This window comes from Oculina patagonica, chromosome 13 (assembly GCF_052425735.1).
Source record: "Oculina patagonica isolate OP01 chromosome 13, crgOcupat, whole genome shotgun sequence".
NCBI lineage: Eukaryota > Metazoa > Cnidaria > Anthozoa > Scleractinia > Oculinidae > Oculina > Oculina patagonica.
This window is the reverse complement of record NC_135770.1, coordinates 28717562-28741301: the sequence shown is the minus strand read 5'-3', so window position 1 is coordinate 28741301 and position 23740 is coordinate 28717562. Positions and strand designations below refer to the sequence as shown.

The 23740-nt window shown below is 38.5% G+C and overlaps 2 protein-coding genes and 2 long non-coding RNA genes across 10 annotated transcripts in view; 2 read left to right on the top strand and 2 right to left on the bottom strand.

Moving 5' to 3' along the window:
• Positions 1–14813, bottom strand: part of LOC144637273 (uncharacterized) — a 33399-nt gene extending 18586 nt beyond the window's left edge. For 3 of the 4 annotated variants that reach the window (XM_078496403.1, XM_078496400.1, XM_078496401.1), the window contains exons 1-3: positions 14642–14813; positions 13084–13123; positions 12438–12496 (exon numbers count right to left, since the gene is read on the bottom strand). The gene's annotated coding sequence lies outside the window, so the exon portion shown is untranslated. The remainder of the gene's footprint in view (positions 1–12437; positions 12497–13083; positions 13124–14641) is intronic. The other variant, XM_078496402.1, reaches the window with a different exon arrangement.
• LOC144637320 (uncharacterized) overlaps positions 1–23740 on the bottom strand; it is a 56263-nt gene that overhangs the window by 18586 nt on the left and 13937 nt on the right. The window lies entirely within an intron of this gene.
• The window catches only part of LOC144637313 (uncharacterized), a 180900-nt gene that overhangs the window by 147338 nt on the left and 9822 nt on the right, over positions 1–23740 (top strand). The window lies entirely within an intron of this gene.
• LOC144637307 (uncharacterized) lies at positions 16755–18860 on the top strand. Of its 2 annotated transcripts, XR_013567694.1 has the most exons (4): positions 16755–16875; positions 17735–18174; positions 18569–18632; positions 18665–18860. XR_013567694.1 is itself a non-coding variant. In XM_078496441.1 (3 exons), exons 2-3 carry the CDS (start codon positions 17742–17744, stop codon positions 18577–18579), a joined length of 444 nt encoding a protein of 147 aa, XP_078352567.1. In that variant the 5' UTR covers positions 16755–16875; positions 17735–17741; the 3' UTR covers positions 18580–18855. The 2 variants fall into 2 exon arrangements, 1 of the variants encoding a protein (XP_078352567.1); XM_078496441.1 differs by having other exon boundaries at positions 18569–18855.

Below are 23740 nucleotides of genomic sequence, written 5' to 3'. Positions count from 1 at the left end.
CCTCGCTAAAGAGAACACACTTGCGGACCGAATTAATATCAACAAATACTCGAATTTTGAGAAATTATTAAGAGTGACCGCTAGAATACTAGCACTATACAAGAGAACACCAAGAGTATCATTCCGAAATATAACCAAGGAACTGACAACTGAAGACATCGCAGATGCAGAACTATTCTGGATTAAGCATGCACAAAAGATAATGTATGAAGATATCAAAGGAGGAAGATATAAGCGACTCTGCCCTCGAAAATCTGACAACGGAATATATGTAGTGGGGGGACGCGGACAACGATAGATAGAGATGAGTTACAACAAGCAAGAGCTCATCTTACTACCTTATGAACACCGATTTTCTAGACTTTACGCGGAACACATTCATCAAAGAGACCATCTTGGAGTACTATCCACAGCTAGTAAAATTCGATCAAGATTTTGGATAATTCAATTACTTAGACTGGTTAAAAGCATCAAAAACAACTGCGTAATCTGCAGAAAACTTGAGAAAAAACTTAGCGAACAAGTGATGGGAAAGTTACCCATCGAAAGACTGAAACCAGCGCCAGCATGGCATTTCACAGCTCTTGATTTTTTTGGACCCTTTAAGATTAAAGATGAAGTAAAGAAGAGAACGACGGGAAAGGCGTAGGGTGTAATATTCAACTGTCTTACTACTCGAGCTGTCCATGTGGATATCGCACCAGATTACAGCACACAGAAATTTCTGATGGTATTGAGACGTTTTGTGTCCATAAGAGGTTATCCGTCAAAGCTATATTCAGACAATGGACCCCAACTTGTATCAGCCAATGAAGAATTAAAAAGGATAATAAAGGACTTTGATCAAGAATCACTCAAACAGTTCGGAGTGACACAAGGCCTTCAATGGATATTCTCGTCTGCCGACGCTCCATGGCAAAATGGCACATCAGAGGCACTTATAAAATCGATTAAGAAAGCAATTACAGTAGCCGTTGGTGAGAGCGTGATGACATTCTCGGAATTACAAACAGTGTGTTTCGAAGCAGCCAACCTAGTAAACGAAAGACCAATAGGTAGACACCCAACCTCACCTGACGATGATTCCTATCTATGCCCAAATGATCTTTTACTTGGTCGATCGACCTCTCGGGTACCAAGTGGACCGTTTACACAAACGGAAAACCCGCGATATAGATTCGAATTTATTCAGAGAATCGTAGATAACTTTTGGAGAAGATGGACTAGAGAATATTTCCCGAGCTTAATCATACGTCAAAAATGGCACACGTCCAAGAAAAACCTAAAACAGGGCGATATCGTTCTTATTCAAGATTAAAACCAGGTTAGAGGTCAGTGGAAACTTGGAAAAGTTTCTGAAGTGTTTCCAGGAGAGGATGACAAAGTTAGAAAGGTGCATGTAGTCTACAAGAACCCCAAAGCAGGAGAACCCTTGCACAAATATTCTGGAAGAGGATACGTTACAGTGGAAAGATCAATTAACAGGCTGGTATTGGTAGTACCAGTCGATGAAAAGGACTCTAACTAAGATATTGTAAAAGAAACATATACTGAACATTACCATTTTTCATATTATAAATTTGGCGGGGGGAGTGTTTCGCTCTCTATTAATGAGATAATTGGCTCTGAATTAATTAAAGAATCTACGCACGAAAACGTAACAATGACTAATTAACAGTAATTAGGCCATAACGAGAAACAGAAAACATGGAGACAACCATCGGGTAAATATCTCTCTTTCTAAACATTGTAACTTATTTCACTGTATCTAAACTAATCGCTGATATATTTCACTAGATTTCGAACACGTAACACCCGCAACATAATCCAAGAAGACGTAACAAGAGTGTGTAGTTTGAAACTGATGGTTGAATAAAATACATCACAAAAACGATACAGGCAGGCATCTTCATCACCGACTCAATTTAAGTGGCTATGTGATTGTGAGTTACAAAGACGCGAATGCAGACTTTTGTAGAGAGCTTAAACCCCGCATTAAAACTAAACAAATTTATTGCAAGACTAGGACTACGCAAGACGAGGTCAACGCGAGGGAAATCCGTTTTATTCTTTGTTGTTTTCTCTCTCTACATTCACACCTTTATAGATATATGTATATATTTGCTGCGCCATATAGACTGCGTCGCTAAAGGCATTTCGTACGTGAATACTTTGTTCAGTTCAGCACAGACACTCCCCCAACTAAAGCACTTGCGCAAGAAAGACCACCTCTTACGATTACAAAACCTACCTCGCTATCCACCGGATAGTGATTTATCCCGTGGTAAACGTTATTCTCCAATTTTGCTGAGTTATTCATTTTTTCCCATTTATGCCCCGGGGGTAGGGGAATTTGGTCAAAAAATGTAATCGTTATACACCGAATGCAAATATGGCGGACCACTCGGTCGGTGCCTGGGACGAGCTTCATGAAAGCGAGGCTAGTCAGGCTTCGGTGTTTTGTTTTGACAGCGCTTTCCTACAAAAGTCTTGCTTATTTGTGTTTCTTTTCGCTGCTCCTACAACTTGCTGTGTTTTTGAATGCCACAAAAAGTGATAGAAGTGTTCACTGTTTGCCTTTAAGGGAAAAAGTGGATCGATGCAATTCGTTGAGACGAAAGCAAGGAGAACAAATGAGTTCACGATCGCCACGGGAACTTCAGTTTATAAAGCTTGTTCGCTGCATTTCAGGTTAGAAGATCTTAGAAAATGTGTAAGCGATCACATTTAGCTTCAAGTCGTTCTTATTTGGTTCAATGCTTTCACAAGCTTTAACTGTGGCGGCAGTTGAATTTCATTCACTTGGGTAGTATTTGATCGTGCGATTCCGTGCGAGTGGATCGGACGCGAACAAAGTCAGACATGAACAAATTCTTTTGAGACAGAGAATGTCTTGGAAGTGGAGCTTTTCTTTACCTTGGGAAAGGTACTGGCCATGCAACTCGTGCTGGAACACCACCCGACACCACATAAGCTCGTAATTTAAACGAATTTTCTAAGATCTTCTAACCTGAAATGTAGCGAACAAACCTCAATAGTTCCCGCGGCGATCGCAAATTCCTTTCTTTCGTCTCAACGAATTGCATTGATCCACTTTTTCCCTTAGAGGCAAACGGTGAACACTTCTATTACTTCTTTTAGCATTCAGAAACACAGCAACCCGTAGGAGCAGCGAAAAGAAACACACCAGATTGACGAATAAGTAAGACTTTTGTACGAAATAAAACACCGAAGCCTGACTAGCCTCGCTTTCATGAAGCTCGTCCCAGGCACCGACCGAGTGGTCCGCCATATTTGCATTCGGTGTATGCGCGGTATTAATCGCTATTTCCGCCAGGGGAGGGGAATTTGAGCAGGCAATAAAAAATACAAATGTCTGGAAAGTAACTGGGAGACGTTGACATTTTAATTTGTTAAACTGTGTAGCGTCTTTTATGCTAAAAATAATTGTTTATGTTCCAAAATGACGCTAAATGGCGGTATAAAACTGTTCCGACGTTTCGGCAATACTGCCTTCTTCAGGGTGCCACCCCAAAAAAAGGCAGTATTGCCGAGACGTCGGAGCAGTTTTATACCGCCATTTAGCGTCATTTTGGAACATTAACAATTATTTTGATTTGGTTGCCGTGCATGCCGACCGTTGAACAGAAAAATCAAGAACTCTGTTTCGGTGAAAGTCAAATGGAACAGTATTTTTTCTGGAAAATCTCTTCGGAAATTGACGGAACGTCAGAAATTTTCTTACCATTTGTAAGGTTTCCCAGTTCTAGTCTCCCATCCTTCAGGTCTCCCACCAACGGAAAGAAATAACAGGAAACTGAGCTACAAATGGTAAGCGTCATCTATTTCGGTTAGTTTGCTAATTTTGGAAAGAATCCTTTCCATTTTTCAGAGGTCAATCCAACCGGTTGTCCGGTTCTCTCCAACAAATGGTAAGCACCCTAGAGTTCGTTCAGCATAAAATAATAATAATACATAATATTTTAAGAGGAGGCCTCCAATCACCTAGGGGTGGTTTTCAGGAGGGTCCTCTGAAAAAATAAATGTTTAACCTTAAAATACATTAAAATCTAAAATATAATAAAAAGATAAAACCTATGCGGTACGCTAACTAAGATTAAAAATTAGAACAAGAATTAAAATATCGATAAAATACTACTAACTAAGGTTAAAAATGATTTAATAAAAACTGTTTCAGTTTGTATTTAAAAATAGTTTTCGGCATCAGTTTCTTTAAAACACTAGGTAGTGTGGCCCAGTCATTAATGGCTTTATAAAATGTTTTGCATTTTCCCCATTCCGTTCTTGGCCTACTGACTTTGGGCATGTAGCCATTTCGGGTATTATAACCTTGTTGTTGGTTCATGGTGGATCTGAAAACAACGAAATGTTCGGGGATGCTACCTTTCATTGCATCTTGCACAACACAACACCGATGACCGAACCGCCTCGCATTTAAAGACACCCACCGCAACGACGTCAGGGCCTCTGCTGATGACATTTTCGACTTAACGATCTTCTTCGCAAAGTGATTTTGAAAAGATTGTAATTGTGTCATCTGTGTTGCAAGACCAGGCTGGTCACCCCAGACAATATCTGCGTAATCTAGGTGTGGTAGGACAAGGCCATTAAAATATGCCATGAGACTTTTCTGATCCAGCATATGATAGATTCGATTAAAGACTGACAGGCGATGTCCTAATTTTTGTAAGAGGCTATTGACGTGCATTTTACATTTCCATCTCTCATCCAATAATACGCCTAGATACTTGAAAGACGAAACACGATTTATTTGCCCTTCATCAGTAGAAAACTGGAAGTCGTTAAACAGAGACAACATTGCGGTAAACACGTCAAGCTGTAGCGGAGGAAATTGTTTTCCCTACGACAATTTGAAAATATTCTCATTTTCATCACAAACGCATCCAACGAACACTCGCGGAGGAAAAGCAAATGATCGCGCGTGTGGTCACGCGTGATGGACGCGTGATGCCCAGTGAACGGCCGTACCGCTGACTGAAACGGCAGGCTCAAAGGTAGAAATTCAACATGGCGGCTGTTTATTTTCCAGTTAAATTTATTTCATTCAAACTGGCTGAGAAAAGTGTCCTTCCGTGAACTTTGAAAAGCTCTTTGAATGACTTTATTGACAACCTGTTTACACCTTTCACGAAGGATGAACCACGATGGATTGAGTAAGTTCCGCGCGCCTCAAAGCAACAGTACATGTCAATTGAGATCGATCGAAGAATCGAAGTGCAGCGAGGAAGAACAAATTCTTCAAAAGAAAGCATCTGTGTGTCGATAAGTGGCATGTATGTAGTATTACTTTCTTGTTTCTTAACTTTGATGTGCCTAAATGTTGAATTGAGCGAGCTTGTGAAGAAAATCTTTCGCTGCTTTTTCTACATTTGCTATCACAACATTGCCGAATTTTATCGGCTCTGAAAACGCTCCGAAAAATGTCCTTACCGCCTTTTCTTCGCCAATATTTTGATTGTTATCTATAGATTTATGCTTGATTAGCTATTTTGTACCGATTTTATGCCAAGTTGAGGCAAGTAAATGGCTTCTGTGTTTCGGTGAAATTTGATGAAATAGCAAGAAATCGTTAAGTCACGTGTGTTCAGCTCCTCAATACTAATAAAATATAGAAGTCCCCAGACATTTTGTGGCATTTTTGTGAAGTTTAATGATGGATTTCATTAACCATGTAAGAATAATGTATATAAGGTGTTGCTCATGGGAGATATTGGGCACTAGTTAAAGGCTATTTCCAACAGTACGAAATGTGTACCTTCCAAAAGACCGTTTGAGGAGAAGAAATCAAATCGGACGGTTGAAGTGAATTATTTTACTTAAAGCCTAATAACCACAGAATATAGCGCAGTGAATTTTTTTTTCAGAAGTCTTTTTTTTTCTTGTGGAACTGGTCAATCAAAGTAATCTAATTAAATATGCATAAATAAGTGAAAAATGGCCATTTTTGCAAAAGGTGCCATAACTTGAAGGGAATAAAATATTTTGAGCTGATGTTTTGCCACAGTAAATAGCTCACCATACCCAACATTTATGCTAAGTTTGGGCGAAATCGGTGATATGAGCTGTATCACCTGTTGCTTGGTTCTGCCCTGTTCTCTCACGGGCACACTCTTCAGTAAAGCGATTTTGACTTTCGACAACCGTCGTACGCAAGTCTGGAGGAATAAGGAAACAGTCACCAACGGAAACATTGATACAAATTCTCCCAATTAGCACTATAAGAAATGTATGGAGTCCAGTAAGGAGAACCTGTATATTGATAGTAGGACTGTTCTGAGAGGATATAAATTGTTATTATTCGTACTCCTATCTGTTCGGTGAGCCCCACATGTAACAACTGGCAATTTACTAAATCAATTCCATTTGCGGCAGGCAAATCCATATTTAAAACGGCAAGTTGAGAGCTCAAAGACTTTAAATGTCTCGTTCCGACTGTTACAGCGACTGATTTGCATCCGATACTCCGATATTCCGGGTACTCGCACTGGTTCAATCCCGGGTTCAAACCGTATTCTACCATTTCGTAAGTTATAAAAATGTAAAGATGTAATTTTAAGTACTTACAATCTTTTTGTATCTAAGGACACCAGGGGCGTATCTAGCCTATAGGCCCGTAGGCCCGGGCCTACAAATTTTGTAGCCCACTCGTATTTTTAAAATGTGCTATCAAGAGAGTAATTGTGGCTGAAGCACTTTCAAGATGAAATTGAAAGCAATATAGATTATAAATATCGCAACTACCCTCTCTCGATTGATCAAGTCTCTAGAAAGTAGAAATTCTTGGCTGCGTGATACTTGTACTTTAAAGCATAAAAAGGTAAAAAATAAAGTTTTCGTGTTCGAGTATAAAGTGCCAATTTAACAAAATAGCGTTCCAAACGTTTCGAGCTTTTTAAAATAGCGCGACGTCTTAGTTCACACCACCGACAGTAGCCAGTCTGGTCTTAACGTGGGAACTTTTCCATGCACGCACGCGCGCTGCCGCACCTGTGATCAAATTCTCTTGATCCCGCCCTGCACGATCCCAAATGCTTTATCGTTATCAAGGATGCTTTCACCTGCGAAACAACCGGCTCAGTGTATTGCATCTCTTGCCGCCGTTGTTCTGCGATCTACATCGCCGAAACTCGCAGCACGCTACAGCAACGTTTCATTGAGCGCCTCTGCAGCATCGAGAAAAACCTGCCAGGCTTTCCTGTCGCAAAGCATTTCAATATAAATGGCCACACTATTCAAGATGTACAATCCGGTAGCATCATCATGTTCTGCGATGGGAACAAACAACAAGTCAGCCGTCTTGAATGAATGTAAGTTGCGCGTTCAGCTTGCATTGGAACTTTAACTCTTTTTTCGTGGCCTTAGCAAATTTCTCAACAAAACAGCAACTTGACTTTCACTGATAAAGGGATAAGCTCGAAACGTCTGGAAGGATATACGGTATTGTTAAATTGGCAATATACTCGAACTCGAGAACTTTATTTTACAAAGTGATAGGTATGTCAGTGTCGTTAAAGACAAGTGCGTTTATATATTTAACAATGAGTGGAAATTGTCGGACCATTCTCGGCAATGAAATGCCAAAATTTAGGTGCTGCCGGATTGCACTTAAGGTCGCGCAGGACCCTTGAGATCATTATGTATGTATTTATTTAAAGAGTAGGCACGAACTGCGACGACTGAAGCCGACAACAAACGAAATATTCATGAAAATGTTTTTCTTAAAGTTCTTTGTACAAGTAATTACACGGTATTGTTCTCAGCTTTGCGTACCGTGCGCTGAAACAAAGCGAATTATCATAATTAGATTCACTGCTGCGAATATAGCACACGTCGGTTGTAAACATTGACTCGGAAGGTCTTCGGAAGCGGAAAATCCTGCAATTTTGTGTCCAAGTTTTCTTCGCCCATATAGAATTTCACCATTTTCAGGAGTTGATTCGCGAGGAACATGAACTTGGCGCACCCTATTGTGTTATGACAAGAGCGAATTTTGAAATTTCGTTCTCAAAATGAAGGTAGCACGTTTCAAAGTTTAGATTTCACATTTTTACTCTCTTAGAAGCAGATAACTTCTAGCAGTTTTTGAAATCGAAAATTTCGTTTTTGTCATAACACAAAAGAGGTTATGATTCATCACTAGGTTATATAATCATTTAACTCGGTGCGCTGTAGTAGCCGAAAACTTGGACACAAAATCGCATTATCTGCAGTTAAACTTTTAAGAACCTGTAACATTACAGTAAACGGTCATCTCTCAGTAAAAGGACAATCATGATGTAATTCCATCATCCCTTAATATCCTTGAAAAATTTTAGAGAAATCGATGTTCAAAATGTAGCGAATTAAAGCTTTACAATATAGCACTCCGTCAAGAAATTTGGCTAATGAATTTATTAATGAGCAAGGGTCCTGCGCGACCTTAAGAGGGCCTTTATCTGGAGCTTAACCCCGATTCCTCCACCCACGCCCCCCCCCCCCCCCCCTCGATCCCTCTAGGAGTGGCCAGGCCTACAACTCTTCAGAAAGCTGGCTACGCCCCTGGACACCCCAGAATCTGTGAAGTTCTCTCCGTTCGTTTGGCAATGTTTGAACACAAATCGCAAAGTAAACGAAACCGAAACTTGATGTCTGAGTAAATGATCTGTGCACATTCCAAACTGACTAAGCAAGTCACGAAATGACAAGGTCAGTATCTCAAGCTACAGAAAATTAAAATGACAGCTTTGGAATAAAGTTTGTAACGCATGGTTCGACACGTCAAAACAACTAAAGCTTTCCACAGTACTCATAAGCAAGTAAAAACAGATATTGAAAACGTCGCTTCATCAGTGTGTACATCGTTCATGTCGTGCTGGTGAAAACCACTCTTCAGTATGGAATCACAGGTACCCCAAGCTCGAATGTGTTGACTTTTGTATTGTTGACGCGTAATTTGAGCGATTTGCATATTTATAAGAAAGAAATAAAGCCGAAAATAATGAAACATTACTTTTGAATTGCAATAAAAATAGGACACCAAGGGTTACATGGGTCTAATGCTCTATTGCATAGTGATACAAATGGCGCGGGTTTTTTTAGTCCAGTTTAAATTGGTTAGAGGCAGGGTCGGGAGTTTAAAACGCTTTATATAGAGCAAGGGGCGTCGTGAATGAAAACGAAATGGACATTAATGTTATATGCTTCAGAATTCAAAGTATGAACAGTATTTGTGTTTAAGTCACTCGAATAGTTCACAGTGCAAACAAAACGCTTTAAATCGGAAAGAAAAGGTGTACATGGATAAATGTTTATGAAGTTACGTGACTACCGTAAATTAAAATAATAATAATTGCGTTGCAGCGTTTAAAAGGTCACCATTAAATTGGCGTGAGCAATTTAACTGGAGTAAAGTTTAGTGTATTAACAAAATAAACGTTAGGTCGCATTGTGTAAATAAACGTGTCTTGAGGATCTGAAAACGAAGTTTAATTTTCACAAGAACCTAACAATTTTGCCTTTACTGGAAAATCATTTCGTCTTGTGCAAGTGTTAAATAATCGTGACTCCAAAAGGACCTTTTAACTATGCGTGAGAACAAGTGTCATTGATAGGCTGTCTTCGAAACTAATCTTACCGTACGCATTCCGATCTTGCGATCTCATTGTTTACTACACTAAAGCGAATGATAATCGATCCCGAACTGGTCCCTTGTGGTTACTAACAGGTTTTCAATGCATTCTCGTCCCCAGAGGCCGCGATCATACTCGTCCCCACAGGCCGAGATCTTTCTGGTCAGCACCAGGGATCGATCCCTGATGCTGACCAGAAGGACCGCGGACTCACCTGAACTCCTGTCCATGCGTTGTTCTTTGTATGGGCTGTGTGATTTTTTTTACAGGACTCGGAGCGATTTCTTGGAGTTGCGGTTCAACCCCAACACCCCCCCCCCCCCTCCCCGCCCCTGTACTTTTACGACCGTTCCCTAAAAATGATGTAATAAACATAAATATATACATATATGGACAGGAATAAATAAAGGCTGAATTGTTCAATAATGTTTCTTTTGTTTCTACTCTTGTATTAATACTAAAAATGAAATCGAGAATATAAAAAAAGAACTCAACGAAGCTCAAAGAAAATCAAGGGACACGATAGGGGAATCCCGGGATTGATTTTTATAGGCAAAGCATTGATGGCAGTTTCGCGTCGTATGTAAAAGTAGTAAGACTGTCCAGCCATGTACACTGTCTAGTGGTAGTTGGTCAGTTGAAAACGCAGCCAAAATTGATGCAAAGTTGAAAACGGAGAAATGAGACCGTTGGGCGCCGACCACCCCAAAGTTGTTCCCATTGAAACATTGGACCACATGGAAACCTGTAATGTAGCATACATCTTCCCTACCGTCCTCCTTCATAAAGGTTATTATTTTTATAATAACTACTACACGTGCTTCTTTCTTTTCATGACTGCTAGTCTAAGTTAGCTCAGTTCGCCTCAGCCGCCTCAGCTTAGATACGGAGTAGCTTATACAATCCCAAGTTAATCCCAACAACTCAAAGCACTGGAAACAATTATCGATGCTAAAGGATTGCAGTACATTGAAATTCATGTTGAAGGCGTTTGACACAAAACTGCTAGTTAGTTTTCTTTGGAAATACGGGCAAGTTTTCCAGCCGTTTATAACCTTCACAGAACTAGCAAGAACCTTTAATCCTTTCACTGCCAAAGTCGACTTTTGTCGAAGTTTGGAGGAGCAGTCAATGAACTATGAGCTAGGTTTGACCTTTTCACAGAACTATTCATTTTGCGTATCGGTCGCATCTTGACAGAGCTAATCGAGAAAAAGTCAATCACTTTTTGGTGCAAAATCGGTGCTTAAACAGGCCAATACACCTGTAATAGATCTACATTTTGGCTTATGCGCATGCGCCAAAGTATAATTTTGTACATTTTTCCATGGAATCTTCATCAAAATCTTTTGCATTGTGGAAAAGTGCTTTTTAAGCAAAGTTAAGAGAAAATTCAGGATCGTAGCACCAAAAATTCAGTTTAACGGTAAAAAAACCCTGTTTTGGAGAAATTTGGCTCTGAAAGGGTTAAAGGATTTGTGCTGTTTACACGATCGACAATCAGCTTGGCAATCGGCTAGGCTTCTCCTAGAAAATTGGGTTCCTTGCTTGTTTTGTCTTAGGGCATCAAGTAAAGAAAAGATTAGAACATTTAAAGAGAGAGACTGATTTTAGAGCTGAATTTAGATGACTATAATATTTCTAAACTTCCGCTCCAACGATTTTTCTTAAATTTGTTTAGGGTATGTAATGAGAGCGAAAATATGAAGACTTCAGAAATTTAACACAGACATGTCAGCAAAATTTTCACTGTGTTTACCTTTTGCTAAATCGAATTTTATCAGATTATTAGTGAATATTAAGGTGATAATTTTCCTAAGGTTTTATAGCCATCGCGTCAAAGCGAAACAGAAGAGAAACACTAGGATACATTTGGTTATTATAATGTAACATTAAGCAATAAAACGGGAAAAATCTTCACCATTCACATCCCGATATGTTTATATATTAAATATCAGTACTGTATACCCTATTAAAAAGCAAACAGATTTTACAATGAAACATTTTCATTGTTGTTTTTTTTGTTTTGTTTTGTTTTGTTTTGTTTTTTTTGTTTTGTTTTTTTTTGTTGTTGTTTTCAAATAGGCTTATCCTGAGTATTGTGATATTGTCTTAAATTGTTTTCTGTACTGGTGAACAATAATTCAAACACTGAGTTGGTATCATAAATATTCAAAGCTAATGTTATAATGTACACCCATCAGTGCATATCAATGATATCAGTAGAGCTCCCTTAGCTCTAGGAAGGACAAAAGAGACTCTACTCGCTGGAGTAACAAATGTGCAAAACTACAACAGATTCAGTGAAGAAATTATTCAACATGACACGAGCGGGAATCGAACCCATGGCCTCCCAGATACCGGTTGGGCGCACTAACCAATTGAGCTACAAGAGACTCGTTGTGAGCTGGGCCATTTACTAGGTTGATATATGACACGCGTCCTGCATACTGCTAGGATGTCGAAATCATCAAATGTGTAGTAAATAATAAAGATGGTAAATTTCAAGCTCGGAGATAAATAGTGAAGGAATTATTCAACATGACACGAGCGTGGGACAAAGAAAAAATCTGAGTCCCCGACGGGAATCGAACCCATAGCCGCTCTAACCAACTGAGCTACGAGAGACTCGTTGTGAGCTGGGCCATGGAATAACAATCTACTTGAGAAAAAAACGTTTGAACTCAGCACGAGACCATTACTAGACTCGACTTAACAATTTCATTCAAGATTAATGTTTCGCTGGTCTAAAGTAGCCATTGTTATCAGTTGTTAATTAATACTTACTGTGACTTGTGGTTCCAAAATTACGTCTTTTGAATCTTTACGTCTAGCGGTAGAACAATCTGTAAACATAATCAAAAACCCTTTGGGCTTAGTGTCTCGTGTTATTTGTCGGAGTTTATTTCAACATAGGCATGCAAAGCGTGCTGGATTTTTTTTCAATTGATGGTGTGGCTTGGGGTGAGACTGGAGTATTGTACTGTTGGGGTGGTTTATGTCATCTGTTGAGTAATTTGTGTATGGTGGACTATTGTGCTGGTTATCGTGAGACGGTCTTGTGTACGGGTGAAAGATTAAGTGCTGAATGTTTAAACAATTAAAATATACGTTAGGGTAGTTTTACCGGAGCAATGGGCTATGAGATTTATGATCTGTTTCTTTAGGAGGTTAAATGGGTTTTGTTTTGAATGCAATGGTCAATGGTGGGTTCTTTGAGGTTGTGGTTTTATGCAGAAATGGCGACATAAGGCCAATACCTCCTCCCATTTTACGTTTTTGCAAAAGGACAAAAATTAAGAAATTCTTTAAAATAAAGTTTTTATATTTTAATCTTATCAGCCGCAAATTCTTCCATACGATGCACCATGCGGCAAAATGACTGGTTTTTGGGAGTTGTCCCAATCTGTTTGGTAAGACATACATTACTCACCGATTCACTCACTCACTGACTTCCCAGTTCCTCACCACGACTAAAAGAAATTATTTGCAAATAAAAATACTTGCAAACAGAACAACTTTTACGTGCACTTTGTGCACATTGTTCGTCAATACGTAAATTTTCATAATTTAATTCAAAAACAAGAACTAATTCAATGAGTTATATCCAGAGTTCTGCACAGCGCGCGCTAGCTCGCTCTAGATGGCGTTTATTGTTTTTGAACAAGCTTGGTTGAATAAAGTTAAATTTGGTTTAATTTTTTCTGTTTCATTGTCATTCAGTAGTTTGGAGAACTTTACTTGGATACACGTAATGAATTTCTTTCGTTTCTGTAAGAAAAATTACCGAATTTGGGTCGCAATTCAAAGCGAAAGCGAAAACTGACAGCGTTGAATTTGTCTGTGATGTTTTAACAGTTCAAGTCTCGCATCTCGTATTTCATTCGGCAAATAGGAAAACGCGCATTTCGACACGTGTTCGACACGCAGTAAAATGAGACGCAAAGCACTTTAACGTTCTTTGCGAACCAGTGACGCGAAACCGTGATCTAATCATGCTCAGCATGAAATGATAACAGATGAAAACATTGATGTCTACTTTTGCATAGACTTTCAATAAAGTCCTTAGTCCCTATTATGACGCCCTTCTCAAACTGTGTGAAAACACTTGAACATATTTAGCAATTAAAATTGCCTTGACTTGCCTTTCGAGATAACATCAACCTTAAGCACCCAGTTTAGCTTCCTACTGGTTTGATCAATGGACTGAAGAACCCCCCGGGCGATTCGCCTGCTTTATCCTTTGAAGGATTGCGATAACAATTGACAATACTTTTAAAGCTGTACACTGTTCCGAAAACGCGCAAATAGAATGATGTAGTTTCAAGGTACCAAATGTGGAGTTTGTTTCAAGTTTTACATTTTCGAATCGCTGGAGCATTTATTAACTATCAAATGTTCGTAGTTTAGTAGCTTTAAGTCGCTTGATCCAAACTCGCTTTAAGGGAACGCTGACGTTTAACACTTATTCATAAATAGAAAAAGAGTATATTAATACTTGCCTTCCTAAGGTGTGGGAAAACTTTATTGCCATTTCGTCGCAAATATTCTTACTCTAACTTCTTAGAACAGAAACCTACTTAACTTGTTCCCACCTGATTTGTCTGATTTCCCTCGCTTTTTCTTGAACATAACAGTACCAATCACTTATGTATAATTTCAAAAACGCCAATGTCGCCGTTAACTTTGCTTACATTATCTTTATCGCTGTCGTTATTCACGGCAGCTCTCTTGTCGTTCGTCGTCATTTCAGCTCCTTCATGTCGCCGTTCCAGAGCCGTGTCGCCTGTCGGAATTTACCCCTTACATGGCCTCATTCCTTTTGCGACAGGCAAATCAATATTTACAACGGCAAGTTGAGAGCCCAAAGACTTCCGATTTCTCGTTCCGATTTCCGATTACGCAGACAGATTTGCATTCCCGATACTCGCACTCTTTAATCCGTGTTATAAATTTCGTAAGTTGAAAATATGTTACTTGTAAGTACTTACAATCTTTATGTATCCGACGACACTCCAGAAATATCCGTGAATTCTCTCTGTTCCCGTTTGGCAATGTTTCAACACAAATTGCAAACCAAACGAAACCGAAACTTGAATTTGCAAGTCTGAGTGTTACACCTCATTGGAGAATTGATATCGTTCAACCATGAACGATGCAACACAAATGTTAGCTTGCTCCAGGCGCTCGGTTAGTTGGAAAAATCGATTTACGGTTAAAAAAACCCTGTTTTTTTGGAGAAATTTCAGCATATTAAGGGTTATTCTGGCGTGCGGCGCTTAATCAAGAATCGAGTAATCGCTTGATCGAGTAAATATGTTCGCAAAGAATCACTTTTCCACAGTAACTGATGTCCACCATAAATGTAGCAACACGTTCTTTGCCGCCGTAATGGGACCCCTCAAGGTTAAGCCGCAAGGGGGGGGGGGGGGGGGAGGGGGTGGAAGCTGGGCATAGGAGGGGCTTTTAAATATTGTTGAAATTTTCTGTTCCAATCCCCCTCCGCAGGGCATTTGTGGATAGTCAAAAAAGTCACCAAACTTCAATACATTTGTGATAGAAACTTCACTAAAACGGTAAAAAACCTCCACAAAGGGCGGACAATTGCTGTCAAATGCCCCTCTTATGCCAAGCCTCCTCCCTCCCGTGGCTCGCCTTTTTTCAATCCTTTAAAAATTCGATAAACCAAAGATCGGAAAATATTAAACTTCTTCTTCAAAAAGGACAAAAGCACGACTTTCTTCGTTAATTTCACAATGCCCGGCTAATTCCAGCTAACCGACTAGCAATGACCACATTTGGAAGACGTTTCTATTATTGGACGATTGACGTCAAAAGTAGAAAATAATTTGGACAATTGACGTCACGTAACAGCAACTTTGATAGTGCAAAGCAAGAAAGCGCTAAAATGGTTGCCAGGTTTGAAAATTACGACGAAAAAAATTCCAAATTATTAGATGATAAATATATCGGAAACACAAACAGAGCTTTTAATGGAAGTCACTTGATCTTTAAGCTTAACTTCAGCAGAAAATCATCCAAAATACAGCAACAGGAAGTGGTCATGAGTTAGCGAAAATTCTACGCTAGAGTGAGAACCATTTAAATGCATTTTGAGTTTTAAGAACTGTAGAAATATTTTGAATGAACAATTTTTCATATCATACCCAGACCTATCCAATAATTGCTAATTAAGGTGGCCCGAACCTATTTATTTACGCGATGGTTGCATTTTTGAATCGCGCTTTTTGGCAGGAAATATTTCACCGATTTCTGGCTGTAAGGAAGGCGAAAACAAAGTCAGCTATCTTGAATATATTATCATGCACAGGGTTTTCATTGCAGTCGAAAAGGGGATGGTGGGAAGTACTCAAATTGGCTATTTTATTTCTCCTCAGAATGGAAACCAACTGTCACGCAAACTGGAAGCGGTTTTCTTAGATATTCATTTTTGCTATGCTAAGTTTTTTCCGAAAATTAATGAACGAATACGTGATAGGTGAAATAAATATAAAATATTTAATTTTATCTTGTACGCGTCTTCTTGTGATTACTCACTTTCTTTTTTATAACGTTTTGGGTAGCATAATCCTTGCAGATGACCGATAGTTTGGCTGCGCTGTTCCGTTATTTGTGCGTCAGTTGACATGAATGCGTTAGCGAAGCATTTTGTACAGCGAGTTACATGGTCAGGATTGTCATGAAACTTCCTAATACAAAACTTGAGAACTCTGAGGCTTATTTGCTTAAGTTTGGGAGAAATCTGTCGTCGGGTTTTAAAGTTATAGACATTTTCGTTAAATATCAGATTTTGAAAATATGCTCAAATCTCAAAAGATTTTATTCTGCCTAAAAAACGAATGACATTTTCCGTAAATTCGAACATTTTTCATTCAGGACGCAAAAATTCGAAGAAATCGGTGAAATATTTCCTGCCAAAAAGCGCGATTCAAAAATGCAACCATCACGTAAATAAATAGGTTCGGGCCACCTGAATTACACCTGAAGTACACCTAAATTTCAATGAAAGAAGAGTTAGAAGAAAAAATCTGTTGAAATCCGTGACAACCTTTCAGCTTCTTTAAGTTTAACCTGAGCGTTACAGGGTCAATCAACTTCCTGTTGACATCGACGTAAAATCTTCCTTTCTTTCTTAGAAAGTACAGATCGCCTTCCTCTGATCTACAGTTCACTTGCTAAGCCAGCGCACGGTTTGTGTAGGACGGTAAGTAAAAAGATCACATTTTAACGCAGCGCTTTGATGACCCTATTCTCACAGAGGAGGGAAGGAATTAAGTCCGAATTTTAAGGCAGCACGTTCATTTATAGTCGTTAGAGTATCCAATACCCATTTCAAACGTGGCGGCTATGACGGAAGCACGTCGTTTGAAACGAAGAGGCCCATGAAACAGACGCTAGCGACTTAAGCTTACGACCATCCGCCACATATCCTGTTTCCGTAGTATGCCGGGACATGCAAAAAAGTTGAACTTAACTCCCGTCGTTCAACATGCCGAGGCCTGCGAATGTTGCGGATCTCAAATCCCTCTGCATTTCGTTACTGTTATTACTATTATTACGGCGTCGGGTTCAGCCAGTAACTTACACCAAACGAGTGGTTTACTAGTTTTTCTGTTTGAAACAATAGTTTCCCTGATACAGAGCCGACGGTGTAACATTAAAAACTGGTGCTAAAGTCGTGCTTTATGCTTGGGCCTTTATGAAGGTGGATGTGCTACCACTCAAAACTGAAATTTAAAGAACATACAGCGTGACATGCCCTTTTAATCGCTTTTTCAGTAGCCCCTTTAATGGTCTTTAATTAAGAATCAGTTTGTTAAAATTCAGTGTTTTCTGGTTATACAGCAATATAATTTAACTCAAAATTTGCGATCAAATCTTAAGTATTCTATAAGCAGTTGTAATCAAAGAAAGTTTTACGAAACTCGCAAGTCGAAAGTTCAAGTGATGTGTCATTTTATAACCAGTTGCATTGCGTATATTAATTTCATTAATACTGACATGTTATTCATCAGTTTACCAAAATTTTAGTGTAAAATAAATGGTCGTTTACAACTTTGTAGGCACAGAATGGTGAAGCTTCACAATTGCCTCGTAAAAATTGATAATGGGACGACATCCGATATGAAGTATGTGGTAGACTGGTACGATAGTGGACGGCTGGCGGACGGCTTCTCTTGGCCAGAGATAATTAATCCAGGCCAGCAATCCACCGTTCTCAATTATGAAAAAGACTGGAGTCCAGCAGGATGTTCAGGGTACGTTACATATAACATGTTAGACACCGACATCACCATCGCCTTCTCCAATCCAGATGTAGGACATAATAAGCTAGGAGTGGGGACCGGTGGGAAGAGTGTGTGGGATAACATGGTAGACCATGATTACAAGAGGTTTACCGTAAACATAGAGTCCAGTGACGGGGAAACGATGATGCAGTTCCATTGTCAGTGCACTAGCGGAGAAACCAACACATGTACTGTCGATGTGACATTATTTACAGGTAAATGGTAGTCTCTGTAAAACTGGTCAGTCGCATATCGCGTCAGAAAAAATTCCCTCAAACTTTGCCTAGTGACCTTTCTTAGGTTATTAGTGAATGCAATGACAGGTAGGTAAATAAAATTTTAATGTGACTGCCAATTATATATTCCAAATGAATCCTATTTTAAATAGCCTTGTGTTTATGTTGCCACGCAAAAATGTTTGTTGTGGAAACAACATTTTGCAAACAACTCTAAGAAATTTAATGTGTGTTGACAATTAAACGGCTGCAAATTAATGTTGCGTCACTTGCTTTTTTTGTTGTTGTTCTTTTTTACCTTGCCCTTGGAAACATAGGTTACCTCTGAGTAGTGTGCCTCGTGGTTATTACATTTTCCTTTTTCTTTTCTCAGGTGAGAACTGATGGAGGTGATGATGTCTGGCTTTACAAATGAAATGACGTCCTTGACTTAGTAATAAAATAAACTCTAAAGTAATAGAGAAATTTAGAGTATTAAGGCAGAAAAGTCCCCCCAAAAAAAAACAAAAAACAATTTAAGAACGTAAAAAATTGTTGGCAGGAAATAAATAAAGGCTGAATCATTCTGAATGTTTCTTTTGTTTTTTACTCTTGTATTAACACTTGGAGTGAAAAAAGAATGTAGAAAAGAACTGAAAGAAAATAAAGGGACTCCCGGGATGGAGGGACATTGTTTTTTATGGGCAAAGCACAAATTTGATGGCAACAGCGATTTGTTTGTAAAAGTAGTAAGACTCTCCGGATATGTACACTGTACTAGTGGTAGTTGGTCAATTAAAAATGCAGCCAAAATTGATGCAAAGCTAAAAACGGAGAAATAGGACCGTTGGGTGCCGACCACCGCAAAGTTGCCCCCATTGAAACATTGGACCACATGAAAACCTCCAATGTAACGTAAAACTTCCCTCCCATTATCCTTGATGAAGGTTGTTATTTTTAGAATAACTACTACACGTGCTTCTTTCTTTTCATGACTACTAGTCTGAGAGGCTTATATAATCCCAAGTTAATCTCAACAACTCAAAGCATTGGATAACAATTATCGATTCAAATGGATTGCAATACCACGAAATTCACGTTGAAGGCGTTTGACACAAAACTGCTAGTTAGTTTTCTTCGAAAATGCAACTTTGGAGATAGGAGATACGGGCAAGTTTTCGAGCCGTTTATAACGTTCACAGAACTAGCAAGAACTTTTAAAAGATTTGCGCTGTTTACACGATCGACAATCGGCTTGGCACTGACATTGGGAAGGATTGTCCTAGAAAATTGCGTTCCTTGCTTGTTTTGTCTTAGGGCATCAAGTAAAGAAAAGATTAGAACATTTAAAGAGAGAGACTGATTTTAGAGCTCAATTTAGACGACCATAATATTTCTAAACTTCCGCTCCAACGATTTTTCTTAAATTTGATTAGGGTATGTAATGAGCGCGAAAATATGATGACTTCAGAAATTTGACCGACATGTCAGCAAAATGTCCACTGGGTTTATCTATTGCTAAATCGAATTCTATCAGATAATTACTGAATAACAGGTGATAACTTTTCCAAGGTTTTATAGCCATCGCGTCAAAGCGCTAGCGAAACAGTTTATGACCTAAAGTTTGTCATAGCTGATAGGGCCTATATATAAAATTATTGAGAAAAACTAGGATACATTTGGTTATTATAATGTAACATTAACCAATAAAACGGGAACAATCTTCACCACTCACATCCCGATATGTTATAAAATATTAGTACTGTATACCCTTTTTAAAAAACAAACAGATTTTCCAATGACACATTTTCATTTTTTTTTAATAGGCTCATCCTGAGTATTGTTATATTGTGTTTAACTTTTTGTGTGCTGGTGAACAATAATTCAAATACTGAGTTGGTATCATAAATATACAAAGCTACTGTTATAATGTACTTCCATTAGTGCATATCAATGATATAAGTAGAGCTCTCTTAGCTCTAGGAAGGACAAAAGAGACTCTACTCGCTGGAGTAACAAATGTGCAAAACTACAAGAGATTCTGAGCAAAAATTAAACAGTGTTCACATCACATCGGACACTCTTTATCGCCACCCTTCAATTATTGCTATGCTGTTTTAAATAGGGACTATTTAGCACTCAATTGATGTCGTGAGACAATAGCGAGACACCTCATGACATATTAATACCAAGTAACACTCAGTTAATGTAGTGAATACTAAACAGCACTGCGTTTAGCCTACCAAGTGCTCCGGTTAGCCTATAGCTAAATAAATAAAGAAAAATCCTGGCTTTCTGACTGCCATCAAGTCATCGAGTCAAAGCGACCACAAAGAGAGGATGACTGGCTTTTTTGTCATCTCTTCTATTTACGTTTGCGAAATACGAGAACAAACGTTTTCAACACTCCCATATCGAAAAGGCCTGCATTGCAGGCTACGTACGAAATAGTGTCTAAAAAAACAATATAAATACATTGATAACAAATAAGAAATAATAGCACAACGAAATACATTGTAGTCTGATTCCACTTCTCATAGGATCCAGTTTTTGAGTCTAATGCTTGCGTGCGCTTTGCGCATGCGCATTACACTCTTTGTTATATGAAAAAAGCTGTTAGCAATCCCAAGGGAATGGTTCGGGATCGATAATCGTTCGCTGTAATGTAGAAAACAATGATCAGCTGCAAGAACGGACTCCGTACGGACACGCACGATTAGTTTCAATTAAAAACAGCCAATCAGCGACACGTGTTCCCACGCATAATTAAAAGTTCTTTCTCAAGTCACGATTATTCAACACTTGAACAGGACGAAATAATTTTCCAGTTAAGACATTTGTAAGCTTTTTGTGAAAATAACTCTTCGTTTTCAGTTCAGTTAAGCACTTGTGTTTTCGTCTTGCTTAAAAAGCAAGACGTCTTTGAGAAAAAATATTTCGACGGCGACTCGCGTTTATTTACACAATGCGACCAAATATTTATTTTGTTTTAAAAAATAGAAAACTTTACCTCGGTTTTTGTATTTAAGTCATTCGAATTTTGACAAATTTTTTCTTTACAGTGCAAACAAAAGCCTTCAAAAATAAAAGATGTACATGGATAAATGTAAATCAAGTTACGCGACTAAATCAAAATGCGTTTGTTTGGCCGCTTTGCAGTATTACACTGTCCCGGCCTTTGCCATACACTGAAATCGAATTTCATGCTTTTACGACTCTCAGAGATCTTAAGTTCTTCTTACAGCTAGAAAAATCATAAAATGGTTACATTGATATGGAAGTGATGATTCGCGAAATTTGTACATCATGATAAACAGTCTTCGCTCCTGTGTATGGTAGCTCGATAATAATTGCCTAGTTTCCAGCGTTCAAAAGGTCATCATTATATTGACGTGAGCATTTACACCCGTTTTTAGGAAAATCTGTCACTAAGTGCTTACAGTACAATGGAGTAACAGTCACTATTTCAAGTGCTTTTATTGCAAAATCTGTTTCAAGAGTCATCATCAAAATGGTGAAAAATCTGAAAGAAAACGATGTGAAGTTCTTCAACCCTTGTTGTAATGAACATGCTTTTTGTAAATCGTCACGCAATCTTGTCCAAATGTTTAATCGTTTCTGCTTTTACGGACAATACGGAAGAAGTAACATCAACTCCTGTTCATACTTTAAATTTTGTGAAGCATATAACATTTATGACTGTTTCGTTTTCATCCATAATCATCCACGATGCCCCTAGCTTTCTATAAGCATTTTAAATTAAACTCCCGAACACAAACCTCTAACCAATTTTAACGTGCTTACGAAAACCGCGCAATCTGTATCACTATGCCATACGGCATTAGACTCATGTCACCCTTAGTGACCTATTTTTGTAAGTGTGATAAGCCGACTTTCCGAGACTGATCAGTGGTGTACGATGCACACTACGTGTACATGTACTTCAGGACTCGAAAAAAGTCCCATTCTATCGTCTGGGAAAGGTACCATTTCCTTTGGGTTAGTAACTTTTTATGCTGCCTAGGCAAGTCCTCATAAAAAGAGTAAACTCAGACAAGCATGTAACTGCCCAATTAAGCAAGCAAACTTTGAGAGCTGCTTGTTTGAATGGTAAGCTGGAATTCAAGTTTTTTTTTTTTTTTTTCATGTCCTAGTACTTACCTGCAAGCGTTTAGAGATGGACACCTGAGTCTTCTTGTCAACAGCAGGTGTTCGAACCCGACCAGTGTTCTCCTTCCTTCCCATGGTTCCCACAGAGAAACCCAAGTCAGTCTGGTAAACATCCTCATCAATCTGACCAAACTCTAATCTGTTAGCTTGTCTCCTCATCTCAGTCACATCAAACTACTCTCTCATTTCCCGCACCCTGCGACCACCTCTCTTCTTACAGCCCCAGCAGGTACCAGAATCTCATTTTGTAAGCGTGGCCGAAAGTCATTTTCACACCGAAGAGGTAACTGTTGTTTTGCACTTCGTTGACAGTGTTTATTTTTAGGCATTTTGTTTGTTTTTATTAACGAAAGAACCGATCACGCAAACACACGATATTCGCGCCATTTTTGGGCATAGCAGCCAATCAGATATTAGCTCTTGCTCGTGGATTGGAGCGAGTTGGAGAATAAAAGACTATAGAGGAAAATAATCCCTTATCGGAAACAGTTTGTTTTTACTTTGGACACAAAAGCAGGAATAAATAGCGTGTTTTAAACGGGATTACGCCTTACAGAATTGTAAGTATATCGACCTTATGTTAGAGAAGGCTTTCTTTTTGTCGTTTCAGATTTGTATTTTATCCGATTTTAAAGATGTTACAGTCGACCCACATGTATACCTTTACTTTCAGTTAACTAGCTAGCGTGTGCAAGTCGGAATTTGTGCCAATAATATAAACTAGTTCAAAACAACTGGTGAATCCCGTGGACCTTATTTTCCTTGTGAATCTTCAATTTAAGTAGTACCCTAACCTGTGGTGCGAAACAACTGGCACTGGAAATTTGATGAATGGATGGCTGTTTTCAAATAAATAATTCAGAATTAAAGTTATTTGCGTAACAAATGCAGTTACCTTTCCCGTCACTGTTTAGACCGATAAAAAAATTTTAAACGAAAAGATTTCTAAAACTAGATTCCCAAAACGAAGCTTTTTATGACACTCTATCGATGTAAAAAATTTCCACGAAGACTTATGTCACGGATATAAGTGGTTTAAGTTTTTTTTTTTTCATAGCTGAACATTTTAAATTCAAATGTAGTTTTTAGTTATTATATTGCGCATGCACTTTGAGGAAAAGTCTATTGCCAAAAACGAAAGGTTGGATATTGTAAATGAAACAGAGAAGATACAGATCGAACATTTTTTTTTTATTGAATTGAAACAATAACACATTAGATACAATTTACATGTAAATGTCGGAAACCTTAAACCGAACCTCATAAAAGAATTGATAACAATACTGTTTCAATTATTAATACCAACTTTCTATCAACGTCTTATTGTTTTAATTAAATAAAAAAGTGTCTTTTTATTTAAACAAAATTTTGATCTCTATCTTCTTCACTTCATATT